Below are 14,048 nucleotides of genomic sequence, written 5' to 3' on the forward strand. Positions count from 1 at the left end.
TCTTCATAAGTCAACCCCTTCATCTCAGGAATCAACCTCGTGAACCTTCTCTGAACTGCCTCCAATGCAAGTATACCCCTCCTTAAATAAGGAGACCAAAACTGTACGCAGTACTCAAGGTGTGGTCTCACCAATACCCTGTACAGTTGTAGCAGGACTTCCCTGCTTTTATACTCCAACCCCCTTGCAATAAAGGCCAACATTCCATTTGCCTTCCTGATTATTTGCTGTACTTGCATGCTAACTTTTTGTGCTTTTTCTAGGTGGAAGAGGTCGTGGGTTTGGGAAGTGCTGTCAAAGAAGCCTTGGTGAGTTGCTGCAATGCATCTTGTAGATGGTACACACCGCAGCCACTGTGCACTGGCGGTGGAGGGAGTGAATGTTTAAGGTGGTGGATGGGGTGCCAATCAAGCAGGCTGCTTTGTCCTGGATGGTGTTGAGCTTCTTGAGTGTTGCTGGAGCTGCACTCTCAAAAGTAGAGAGTATTCCATCACAGTCCTTACTTGTGCCTTGTAGATGGTGGAAAGGCTTTGGGGAGTCAGGAGGCGAGACACTCGCCGCAGAATACCCAGCCTCTGACCTGCTCTTGTAGCCACAGTTAAGTTTCTGGTCAATGGTGACCCCCAGGATGTTGATGGTGGGGGATTCGGCGATGGTAGTGCCGTTGAATGTCAAGGGGTGGTGGTTAGACTCTCTCTTGTTGGTGATAGTCATTGGCTGGCACTTGTGTGGCATGACTGTTACTTGCCACTTATCAGTCCAAGCCTGAATGTGGTCCAGGTCTTGCTGCATGGTCTTGTTCACAAGATGGGTTTAGGTGAAGAAGCTTATTTGAACTCAGGGCAGCAGCCCTACTGTCCATTCTTTACAGCATTCAACTATTTCTTCAGAGTCAGTCAAATGTTCATCTGAGCCCACCTGACCTTCTGTAATCAGAATTAAACTTCGATAAGATGAGGCTCTGATGAGCTTGTCCTTCCCCAAGTCTTTGTTCATTTACCTGGAGTCAGTACTCACAACTGGAGAAATGCTGGTCAATTTTTAAAATCATTTTTTACTGTACACTTTTGAAGAGTGGGGTAATTAAGAGGTTTTTTTACTCTTGCGATACATTGAGAGTTATGTACAGTCCTATGTTATGTCTCTATTTGGAAACCTTTGTAAAACTTTTACTCCTTAACATTTAAAAATTCCATCCACAGAGTCAATTAGAGCCATGAGCTACTTATACATTTTATATAAAAAATACATACAAAGCCTTTCGAGGCGATGTTGGACAGGTTGGACTAGCAGATTTAAACTAAGGTGGTTCAGTGAGTCAGTGATTATCCTGTGATGAATGTAAAGATTCTATCTAAAAATGAGTTTAGATATTCCCAGCCCAGCTCTTATTCAACACACATCATCCACAGCTCAGCACAGAAACTAGCATCTCACTAACGGTTGGTGTCAGAAATGTAAATGTTGCACCTGCAGTAATGGTGCCCCTTTGAGGTTGGGCTTGAAGGACATTGTTAAGGTAGAGTACAAGCAACTTTACTCTGTATCTAACCCGCGCTGTACCTGACCTGAGAGTGTTTGATGGGAATGTGTCGAGGGAGCTTTACTCTGCGTCTAATCCATACTGTACCTGACCTCGGCGTGTTTTAATGGGACAGTGCAGAGGGAGCTTTACTTTGTATCTAACTCGTGCTGTAACTGACGTGGGAGTGTTTGATGGGACAGTGTAGAGAGAACTTTATTCTGTATCAAACCCATGCTGTACTTACCCCTGAGAGCATTTGATGGGAAGGTGTAAGGGAACTTTACTCCATATCTAATTTGTATAGGTATCTGCCCTGGGAGTGTTTGATTGGACAGTGTAGAGGGAGCTTTACTCTGCATCTAACCTCTGCTATGCCTGAAATGGGAGTGCATCATGGTACAATGTAGAGGGGGCTATACTCTGTTGTACCTACTCTGGGAGTTCTCTATGGGGCAATGTAGAGGGAGCTTTACTATGTATTTAAGTCATGCTGTAACTGACGGTAGTGCTTGAAGTTGATGCTTGTGATTTTTTTTTTAATGCACTAAAATTGTTTCAGTCTCCAGCACTACCATTTTTCTTATTTATGAACACAAAAAAAATCAGCACAATTTACTGTGAGCCACCAAAACAGATGGTAACCCCTGTTCCCCACCAGGGGGAGTTGGTGGGGTGGGGTGGGGTAATAATACAATCTATGACCCCAACCACATGCATATACGGGCTCTGCACAGTCCATGGTCACAAGAACATAGGAATTTTTAGGAACAAGAAACAAGTCTATCAATTTTTGATTAATCTCAAATATATTTTCATACCTCCTCTCTGCCACATCCTCTCTTTCTCCAAAACACATTGGTTTAAAATTTTGGGTGATCTCCCGTGGCAACCTCAGCAGAAATCCAGGAGAAGTGGAGTAAAGGGCCTATTTCCCCAGGATTCTCGCCAATCTACCACCGAAGTTACCACGGGACATCGGGACAAGCCTTGTAGGTGTTTTGCCCTCACTGGTGACCTACAGAATCAGTTTGTACCATTTGGTTCAAAGGTTGTCCCTGGCAACTTGCTCCACAACTCAGCCACCCTACATACAAAAATAACCCACCTGTTTTTCATTCTTACTCCGAACTTCCTAATTTTCCTATGTAGCCCACGACATCCAAGCCCTTCATACCGCCTATTCTTTATAAAGCCTGGATTGCATCCTGTGACATGTGATATTACACCAGCCACACCACATACAAAAAGGGTTTCGCTGCATTACCTTTTGTGCAGGTTGGCTGCTTCTCCGTCCACGTTCCATCCTGTTGACAAGTTCTCTGCGCACTGCCGCTCAGAACAAACGAATAATTGCAGGTGAACTGCACGATGGTGCCCACGGTCACATTGCCCTGGTGTATGTGCCCACTTCCTGGAAGAATTCGTCGATGCCCGTTCAGTGGTACACCAGAGTCAATACAGCTCTTACTCTCTGGAACTAAAGATCGAAGCAATGCTTTATACAGCAGTTACAATAGTCGGTTGTCTTCTGCTCTTGGTTTATTAAGTGTTAATAATCCTATTTTTTTGACTGATAAATGCTGAAATATTTTCCTGTCAAACCTCTGCGGTTTAGCCATACAGAAGCCACTCCTGACACACCTGAGCAATGCATGTATTAATAATGCATAATAAATATTGCAGTCAATTGACATATCATGCAGTCTACGGCTATTGCATACAGATCATTAGTGTAAGTGTTAGGATGTAGGGCAGCGGGAATCCCAGCAGCACACTCAATGAGGACATTTTTACTTTTGCTGGAGGGGCAACAGCTCTGGGCCAGCTACACTGTAAGTGATGGCACTGAGGAATTTAGTATATAGCTGCAATTGGAGTTAGTAACCCGGAGAAAGCCCTTAATTTGTGTTAATTGGCAGCTTGAAGAATAGTGCCAATTTTGACACGATGGAATACTAATGGGAAAGCGGGCACTGTTTTCCCAGTTTTCCATTCCTTTTAACACCATCTGCATTGGTGGAGCAACAGGAATCCATATTGAAGGCTGGAACGTGTGTCCCGATGTCACTCAGCGACACCATCAAGTGATCTCTGGTCTTTAAAGAACGTCCATCACCCGTGAGCTGTCCCAGGCTGAAACATCTCACTGAATGTCAAATGTCTATTCAACAGCCCAAAGCAGGGGTAGGCTCCCTTTGTGTCATTTGACATTCATACCATTGGTAGACCCAACCGCTGAGTGACTGAGCTCGACAACCACAAGTACACCGTGTTATTTGAAATCATATTTCAATAAATAAATAAATGCCTTCAGCTGCCTAGGTCCTAAGCTCTGGAATTCCCTCCCTAAACCTCTCTGCCTCTCTACTCTTTCCTCCTTTCAGATGCTCCTTAAAACTTACCACTTTTGGTCATCTGCCCTAACATCTTATATGGCTGGGTGTCAAATTTTGTTTTTGATAACACTCCTGTGAAGCGCCTTGGGATGTTTTACTACATTAAAGACCCAATATAGATTTAAGTTGTTGGTATTTGAAATCATGGGCTATCAGATGTACACAATGAAAATGCTGAGGGGTTTCTATGTGTATCAGATACCTGAGGTTATTTCACTTTAAAGTTTAAGTTTGGCTACAAAAGGGTTTCACTGCATTACCTTTTGTGCAGGTTGGCTGCTTCTCCGTCCACGTTCCATCCTGTTGACAAGTTCTCTGCGCACTGCCGCTCAGAACAAACGAATAATTGCAGGTGAACTGCACGATGGTGTCCAAGGTTGCATAGCCTTGGTGTATGTGCCCACTTCCTGGAAGAATTTGTCGATGCCCGTTCAGTGGTACACCAGGGTCAATACAGCTCTTACTCTCTGGAACTAAAAATCAAAGCTTTGTATAAAAGTAATAATAGAAACAGAGAAGATAGGAGCAGGAGTAGGCCATTCGGCCCCTCGAGCCTGTTCCGCCATTTAATGAGATCATGGCTGATCATCTAAACTCAGTACCCTGTCCCTGCCTTCTCCCCATATCCCTTGATCCCTTTAGCCTTAAGAAATATATCTAACTCCTTCTTGAATATATTTAATAAGTTGGCCTCAACTGCCTTGTGTGGTAGAGAATTCCACAGGTTCACCACTCTCTGGGTGAAGAAATTACTCCTCACCTCAGTCCTAAATGGCTTACCCCTTATCATTAGACTGTGACCCCTGGTTCTGGACTCACCCGCCATCGGGAACATCCTTCCTACATCTAGTCTGTCTAGTCCAGTTAGAATTTTATAAGTTTCAATGAGATCCCCTCTCATTCTTCTAAACTCTAGCGAATATAAGCCTAATCAACTCAATCTCTCTTCATACGTCATCCTGCTATCCCAGGTATCACTCTGGTGAATCTTTGCTGCACTCCCTCCATGGCAAGAACATCCTTCCTCAGATAAGGCGACCGAAACTGCACACAATAGTCAAGGTGTGGTCTCACCAAGGCCCTGTACAACTGCAGCAAGACATCCTTGCTCCTGTACTCGAATCCTCTCGCTATGAAGGCCAACATACCATTTGCCTTCTTAACCGCCTGCTGCACCTGCATGCTTACCTTCAGCGACTGGTGCAAAAGGACACCCAGGTCTTGTTGCGCTTCCCCTTTTCCCAATCTATTGCCGTTCAGATAATAATCTGCCTTTCTGTTTTTGCCACCAAAGTGGATAACCTCGCATTTATCCACATTACACTGCATCTGCCATGCATCTGCCTAATCATCCAACCTGTCCAAATCATACTGGAGTTTCTCTGCATCCTCCTCGCAACACACACGCCCACCCAGCTTTGTGTCGTCTGCAAACTTGGAGATATTACATCTAGTTCCCTCGTCTAGATCATTAATATATATTGTGAATAGCTGGGGTCCTAGCACCAATCCCTGCCGTACCCCACTTGTCACTGCCTGCCACGCGGAAAAATAGTTGGGATGTCTTCAGCTTGTGTTTTTTTCATTGTTAATACTCATACTTCTGACTAATAAGAGGACCTGGAACTTGCTGCCGATGGAAGTGGTGGAAGCGGACACACTCAACGTTTTCAAGGGGAGACTGGATAGGCACTTGAGGGAAATAAACTTGCAGGGCTACGGAGATAGAGGGGGAAATGGGACTGACTGGATTGCTCTGCAGAGAGCCGGCATGGACTCGATGGGTCGAATGGCCTCCTTTTGTGCCGTTATGACTCGATGACTCTATGACTAATAAATGCTGAAGTTCTTCCCTGTGAAATCTCCCATGATTCCCTGCTGGTAGATCAATATAACCACATTGAAAGAGAGAACTTATATTTACATAGCGCCTTTCATGTCCTCAAGACATCTCAAATTGCTTTAAGCCAATGAATTACTTTTGAAGTGCAGTCACTGTTGTCTTGTAGACAAATGTAGCAGTCAATTTGCACTCAGTAAGGTTTCACATAAAACAATGGGGGTGATTTTGACTTTGTGCAAGTGTAAAATGGGTGATAGCGAGTCTGCAGCCTATTTTACAGCAGAAGTCAATGGAAATAAAAACTGTGAGGAATGTAAACTGGACTGCCGATTCGCTATCACCCATTTTACACTATCGCACAAATTCAAAATTACCCCACTGAGATAAATAACCAGATAATCTGTTTTTGTTGGCGTTGGTTGTGAGATAAACCTTGGCAGATCACCGGGAGAACTCCTTTGCTCTTCCTCAAATAATGCCATGGGATTTTTCATATTCATCTGAGAGGGTTGACAGGATCCGATTTTAATATCTCATCTGAAGCATGGCAACTCTGATAATGCCGCACGCTTAAGTGTCAGCCTAGATTACGCACTCAAATTCTAGAGTGGGGCTTGAACCCATGATCTTCTGACTGAGGTAAGAACAGTACCACTGCGCCAAGGCTGATGGATTAGCATTGTAAGAAAGGGAGAAATCTTAATTTCTGAGTCTCCCTACTAACTAACTGGATTAAATGAAATAAGTATTATTAGTTATAGTTTTAAGTTTGTATTGTTATTATTATGTAACTGATACTCAATGCACAATGATGCTTGAATAATCATGCTTTTAAAACTAGTACAGTATGCCCTGGGTAGATTAGATATTAAAACGTCCTCTTGACGAACATTCTTGACCAACATTTTAAAAGTGCTTCTCAGCAAACTTATTAATAAAAACAGACAGTGGGAACAGGACTAGCAAGGTCATATATGGCTGCCACTGTGTGGAATATTACAATATCTGCAGGGAATTAAAAACACAGGCAAATAGCAAGGACACATATCTCTACACATGGAGACGTGTTCTATTTGTGTTGCCATAACTACCCAAGATAGGAGTCTTGATGGTCAAAAACAGATGGGCCATGATTTTATTGGAGGAGGCGGGTTAGACTCAGGTTGCCTGATGGGTGGGTTCCAGTCCCGCTGCCAGTTTCAGCCGCTCCCAATTTGCGATTTTAAATTAAGTGGGCTCATTAAGCCCGCCATGCGCGCTGCCCGGTCCAATGAGTGGGAGCGGGTCTGCTGCTCGCCTCTGATGACGTAATTCCTTCAGTTACTTTTAAGGGGGCCATGTAGCCTCAGTTTATCATTTCGTTTGTGCTGCTGTGGGAATCGGCCCAGGTGACCATGACTGCTGCCAAAGCAAAGGCTGCTCCGCGCTTCGATGAGGACTCCCTCCAAGCTCTTGTGGAGGGAGTAATAAGGCGCAGGGAGATTCCGTTCCTTCCCGATGGCCGGAGGAAGCCTCCTCAGCAGACAAAGGCAGCCTGGCTGCAAATTGCTGAGAAGGTAAGTGCTAGGTCCTTCTGCTCATGCACCTGGGTGCAGTGCCGAAAATGGTTCAATGATCTTCTGCGCTCATCAAAAGTATCATATCACAATTACCTTCAATCTGCTTCCCTTCTCATCACCAGCACTCTGTTTTGTCAGCCTGCTCCTCCACATCCCACCTTACCCTTACTTCCCTTGCACCTTTACCTATCCATCTCTCTCTATGTACAGAATCACTTCACCATCCTACTATGCACCCCTCACACTCGCTCTCACTGTTATGCAATGACAACACTGTTATGCAATGACAACAACTAACAACTCACAGGGAGGCAGCTTCCTCTTGGCACCTCACTCCATCTTGGTCTCCCTCTAAGCTTCTATGTTATGGATTCTTCACAGTCACTCCATCAATCTTGCTGAAACTCCACCTGTGTCCCTCCTTGCAGGAAAAGATAGCCCACAATAAGAGGGAGAGAGCAACAACAGGAAGAGGACCACCATCCCTCGTTACATTGACTAGCGCTGAGGAGGCTGCTCATGACATTGTGGGAGGTGGCGAGGAGCTGGAAGTGGGGGACGGAGAGACGGACGCAGTAGTGGAAGCTGGTGACAGAATAGATTTTCACCCTCTCATTTAGATTTCACGATTGACTGAAATGGCATATGATGTTCATAAAGATTAACTTTTGATCATCTGCACAATAGGATGAGTGTGCTACCTAAATATCAGGGCCTAGAAATTCGGTGGGCTGCGCCACCAGTTAGCGCCTAAAGAGGGCACTCAGTGGCTTTAGCGCCACTGGCCACGCCTCCCGCGATATTTAGCGGGGCGCTAATGGCGGTGTTAACCTGTTGTGCTGCGCCGCCACCGATGACGTCATCGGTGTGCGCAGTGCCCCGCTACCGCCCCAATCTCGATATTCGGCAGCGCCCGTCTCTGTAGCGTCGTTCGCAAATGGCGCCCGGTTCACGGGGCCTACCTGTGGCGGCAGTGGCGCAAATTAAGGTGGAGGTGCGGGGCGGCCGTTTTTTTCGGTGGCCGCCTGCCAGCACCTCCGTCCCCGGCCCCCTGATCGCCCCCCGCGGCATTGCCGGCTGTTTTCCGAGAGCCCGGCACTTCTCCTCGGTGCTGGGCACTTTTGCCGGCACTTGCGATCTCTGATCGCGCTGGTGCAGGCCCCTCCCCCTTAAGAATGGGAGGAAGGCCTGCAGTACCGCAGCGCGCCGTGCCGCAGCGTGTGGCGCTGCGGCACGTTACGCTGCAATATTCAGTTTCAGCGCCCTAAGAGGGACGCGGAGCACCTCGAGCCTCGCCCCATGTCCCTCTTGGGGCGCTCAAGCTGAATTTCCGGCGGTCGCAGCTGCTCCCAACACTGCGCTAAATCCGGCGCCCAGGCGAGTTTGGCGCCCCGTTTGCGGCTCCACCCAATTTCTCCCCCCAGATGTTTAACTCATGCCTTTACTCTCCCACAGGACCATCGAGAGCTACCCCTTCCCACTGTCCAGGAGGAAGAGCCGAACGACTCCTCAGAGGAAAGTGCAGCCTCTGAGCGAGCAGCGTCACCAGGACTCAGCGCACCCAGCACCAGCACAGAAACGCACACCTCGGTGGGTCCTGCGCGCCATGGAGTAGTGTTGTCACCTGGTGCATCACAGCTCACAAGTGAGCATCAGCAGATGGTGGAGACAACGACAGCAGTGGAGAGTCCTTGTTGGAGGTCGCAGGACTCTACTAGCTCTGCTCAGCTGCATGTAGACGCTGTGCATCTGGGGTCAACCAGGAAGAGAGCGGTGCTGGAACTTCAGTAACAAGTGCAGGAGTCTCTGACAGGTTTTGCATCCATGGTAACTGCAAGTGTGCAGAGAATGGAGGAGTCCATCTCAAACATCAGCACTGCCTTGGTGGAGTCAATAGCACATGGAGAGTGTGGCAACCTCCATGGAGGAAATAACTCGCCAGACACAACAGAGCATGGTGACTCTTCTAAATAGATGGTCTGCTATGGAGGAGAGATGGGCATTGATTGAGGAGAAACACCAGAGGTACATGGACGTCCCCATTATGAGGACTGTCAGTACAGAGACGGGTCCTCATGGCTCCATTGATGTTCAGCAAGGTGCTTTCCAGCCATTTGCTAGCACTGAAGTGCGGGTGACCCATGAGAGGGATGTTGGTGGCCGACAACAAGGAAGTGTGGGCTCCTCTCCAAGCGCTCACACCACCATGCCACTGCGGCGCTCTCGATCAGAGCCCCAGATTCCGCACCCAACTGAGATGGCCGTTTCAGTCCCTGCACAGCCGCAGGAAGAGCAGACTGTTGCGGAGCCCTCCCAGGCTCTCAAACCCAAAGGACGCAAATCAAAGACGTCTAAGCAGGTGCAGCAGAGAAGTGAGCAAGCTGCCTCTACATCTGCTGAAGCCACCGGAGAAGCACTACGTAGAAGCACGCGTTCTTGCCATGGAAGGAGTGCAGCGAAGATTCACCAGACTGATACCTGGGATGGCAGGAATGACGTATGAAGAGAGATTGGGTCGATTCTTATATTCGTTAGAGTTTAGAAGAATGAGAGGGGATCTCATTGAAACTTATAAAATTCTAACTGGACTTGACAGACTAGATGCAGGAAGGATGTTCTCGATGGCGGGAGAGTCCAGAACCAGGGGTCAGAATCTAAGGATAAGGGGTAAGCCAATTAGGACTGAGATGAGGAGGAATTTCTTCACCCAGAGACTGGTGAACCTGTGGAATTCTCTACCACAGAAGGCAGTTGAGGCCAATTTATTAAATATATTCAAGAAGGAATTAAATATATTTCTTAAGGCTAATGGGATCAAGGGATATGGGGAGAAAGCAGGGACAGGGTACTGAATTTGGATGATCAACCATGATCTCATTAAATGGCGGAGCAGCCTCGAGGGGCCAAATGGCCTACTCCTGCTCCTATCTTCTATGTTTCTATGTAAGAGAAAGTTAACACACAAATAGTCACAAGGGGAGTCACTTGGGTGTTTTCATCTGAAACAAAACTTTGTCATCGTTATTATTAATGTATTAAAGAAAAGCGATGGCAAAGATTCAAAGAGTTGGCCTATGTGTGCTCAGAAATGGCAGTTGCACAATGAAGGGTCAGGGTGCCTTTCATCTATAATGATGGTGGTGAGAGAGAGAGAAAACCACAGTTTATTGCACAGATGATGTATGGTGTGTAAAGAAGGTCGGCCAGACATTCATTTCCATGTGCCAGCCATATGTAGTTGATGCGTCATATTACGCGAATCTGGCATGGATAAGTACATCCCTTGCCTCATGGCCAGCAATGTGCTCATCTTCTGCTGGTTTTGGCACATCTGCCCCCGCAAGGCGTCCCTCATCTGCCACCTCCTCCTCCTCCTCTTCCGAGGAGGCTCTGTGCTGGGCCACTTGTTCCTCAGGCAGCGCTAGGCCACACTGCTATGCGATGTTGTGCAGGCAATGATGATTCTGGAGAACCGTGGCTGGTGCGTACTGCAGGGCTCCACCAGATCTGTTGAGGCATCGGAATTGCATTTTCAGCAAGCCGATGGATTGCTCTATGATGCTTCTGGTGGAAATGTGGCTCACATTGTACCGCTCCTCAGCCTCGTTTGATGGCCTCCTCATCGGTGTTATGAGCCACTTTTTCAGGGGATAGCCCTTCTCACCAAGTAGCCATCTGGAAAGTTGGGTTGGCGGATTGAAGAGCAGAGGCACAGTTGACTGCCGCTGGATGAAGGAATCATGGCAACTGCCAGGGTACTTGGTGCAAACATGCATAATGATCTTCCTGTGGTTACACAACAGCTGGATGTTAAGGGAGTGTAAGTCCTTGCGGTTGACAAATACAGCTGGGTTGTGATGGGGTGTCCTTAAGGCCACATGTGTGCAGTTGACGATGCCCTGCACCCTTGGGAAGTCTGCCATATTTGAAAATCCAACCGCATGCAAAGTTACACTTGCTTCATCCGTGGAGAAGTGGATCTAATTGTGCAACTTTGCAAAGAGGGCATCCAACCTGCATGATGCAGGTGTGTGTGGCCGACTGGGTGATGCCGCTGATGTCTGCTGCTGATCCCTGGAAGGAACCCGAAGCAAAGAGGTTGGGTGCAGTGGTGACTTTAACAGCCACTGGTATGGAGTGTCCACCTGCTCCTCTGGGCTCCAGGTGTTTGTGCAGATGTCTGTGACTAGCTCTCGCGAAAGTCCCAGCCTCCTTTGGCACAGCTACTCACTCATGCTGAGGAAGCTCATCCTCGACCTGTAAACCCTGTGGAGGGGGTATCTCTGGCGGCGAGGTGCAACCCTCTGCTGACGCCCTCTGCCCTGTTCATCATGATGTGGCTGAGGAGAAGGTTGGCACTCTTGTTGCTGGTGCTGCTGTTCTGCCTGGTTGTACTGCTGCCGTGGCTGCTCTTCCTCCAAATCTGGCGACCAGGATGAGAGGATATAAATGGTGCCCATTCCACTTGTGGATATCTCAGTTAAGAACATAAGAACATAACAACATAAGAAATAGGAGCAGGAGTAGGCCATTCGGCCCTTCGAGCCTGCTCTGCCATTCAATGAGATCATGGCTGATCTTCTGCCTCAATTCCATTCACTGGCCTTATCGCCATACCCCTTGATGCCCTTACTAGTCAGAAATCTATCGACTTCTGTTTTGAATATACCCAATGACTGAGCCTCCACAGCCCTCTGGGGTAGAGAATTCCAAAGATTCACCACCCGCTGTGTGAAGAAATGTCTTCTCATCTCAATCCTGAATGGTCTACCTTTTATCCTGAGGCTGTGGCCCCTGGTTCTAGACTCCCCAGCCAAGGGAAACATTCTCCCAACATCCACCCTATCAAGCCCTGTAATAATTTTGTATGCTTCAATGAGATCCCCTCTCATTCTTCTGAATTCAACAGAATGCAGGCCTAGTTTACTCAATCTCTTCTCATACGACAGTCCCGCCATCCCAGGAATCAATCTCGTGAACCTTCGTTGCACTCCCTCTGTAGCAAGTATATACTTCCTTAGGTAAGGAGACCAAAATTGTACACAGTACTCCAGGTGTGGTCTCACGAAGGCCCTATATAATTGGAGTAAGATTTCTTTACTCCTGTACTCAAATCCTCTTGTAATGAAGGCCAGCATACCATTTGCCTTCCGAATGGCTTGCTGCACCTGCACATTCACTTTCAGTGACTCATGTACAAGGACACCCAGGTCCCTTTGAGCATCTGCATTCCCCAATCTTTCACCATTTAGGAAATAAACTGCCTTTCTGTTTTTTCTACCAAAGTGGATAACTTCACATTTATCCACATTATATTCCATCTGCCATGTTCTCGCCCACTCACTGAGCCTGTCGAGATCCCCTTGAAGCCTCTTCACATCCTCTTCGCAACTGACACTGCCACCTAGCTTTGTGTCATCAGCAAATTTGGAAATTTTAGTCCCCTCATCCAAATCATTGATATAGATTGTGAATAGCTGGGGCCCAAGCACCGATCCTTGTGGTACCCCACTAGTCACAGCCTGCCATCCTGAAAAAGACCCATTTATCCCTACTCAGATAATTGAGCAATAGAGGTTGCAAGTGCTCAGAGGGTCTTCCAAGGAGGTCAAACTGCAGATGGATCTCAGCTTGAACACTCACAAGATCAGTTGAGCTGCAAAACCTCAAAGCACTAACTTGTGCCATCTCAAACTCAGCCATGGTGTAGGATCACTTTTAAGCTGCTCCAGCAGCTGCTAACAATTCAGCTCCTTGCTAAACCCGGCACAATGCAGCTGGCGTGTTTGTCTGATGACGGGCAAAACGCAGAAAAAAATCAAAAATCGCAACAGCCAGTTAAAATAAGATTAGCAAGGCAGTTAACAAGTTGCGAGTGCCTCTCCCGCCGTTTGGTGTCGGGTCTGATCAGGACTCACAGACCTGACACTTGGCAAAGTAGCATGGAGGTGGGATGGCGGCGGGTTCGCAACCTGCCATCAGTCATTCCGATTTTTACTCCCAACTGGCCTCCAAACCCACCCTCTGAGTGCCGGCAAATTTGTGGCCATGATGTCAGGGTGTCGAGATGAGAACCTGACAGGGTCAGGTGGGATCATTAGTTATATGGCATCCCTGTAATTGGACGGGGAGGTAAGGTTGGGTTAACTGGTCCACATAGGCTTTGCTGGGAAGAAGTATAAGAACATAAGAAATAGGAGCAGGAGTAGTCATTCGGCCCATCGAGTCTGCTCTACCATTCAATAAGATCATGGCTGATCTTCTACCTCAACACTTTCCTGCACTATCCCCATATCCCTTGATTCCCTTAATATCCAAAAATCTATCGATCTCTGTCTTGAATATACTCACTGACTGAGACCTCGGGTGGAGAATTCCAAAGATTCACCACCCCGTGTGAAGAAATGTCTCCTCATCTCAGTCCTAAATGGCCGACCCCTTATTCTGAGACTGTGACCCCTGGTTCTAGATTCCCCAGCCTGGGGAAACATCCTCCCAGCACCTACCCTGTCAAGCCCTGTAAGAATTTTTGTATGTTTCAATGAGATCACCTCTCATTCTTCTAAACTCCAGATAATATAGGCCTAGTCTACTCAATCTGTCCTCATGGGACAATCCCCCCATCCCAGGAACCAGTCTGGTGAACCTTCATTGCACTCTCTCTATGGCAAGTTTTTTCTTCCTGAGGTAAGGAGACCAAAACTGTACACAATACTCCAGGCGTG

The 14,048-nt window shown here is 47.3% G+C and overlaps 1 protein-coding gene across 1 annotated transcript in view; it reads right to left on the reverse strand.

Moving 5' to 3' along the window:
• Positions 1–14,048, reverse strand: part of LOC147106581 (inactive serine protease PAMR1-like) — a 275,461-nt gene that overhangs the window by 12,981 nt on the left and 248,432 nt on the right. The window contains exons 9-10 of the mRNA XM_086007553.1: positions 4,182–4,394; positions 2,790–3,002 (exon numbers count right to left, since the gene is read on the reverse strand). Of these exons, the coding sequence (XP_085863679.1) occupies positions 2,790–3,002; positions 4,182–4,394 (426 nt within the window). The remainder of the gene's footprint in view (positions 1–2,789; positions 3,003–4,181; positions 4,395–14,048) is intronic.

This window comes from Somniosus microcephalus, chromosome 15, assembly GCF_052327205.1.
Source record: "Somniosus microcephalus isolate GS21.2 chromosome 15, FLI_Smic_1.0, whole genome shotgun sequence".
Taxonomy (NCBI): Eukaryota; Metazoa; Chordata; class Chondrichthyes; order Squaliformes; family Somniosidae; genus Somniosus; species Somniosus microcephalus.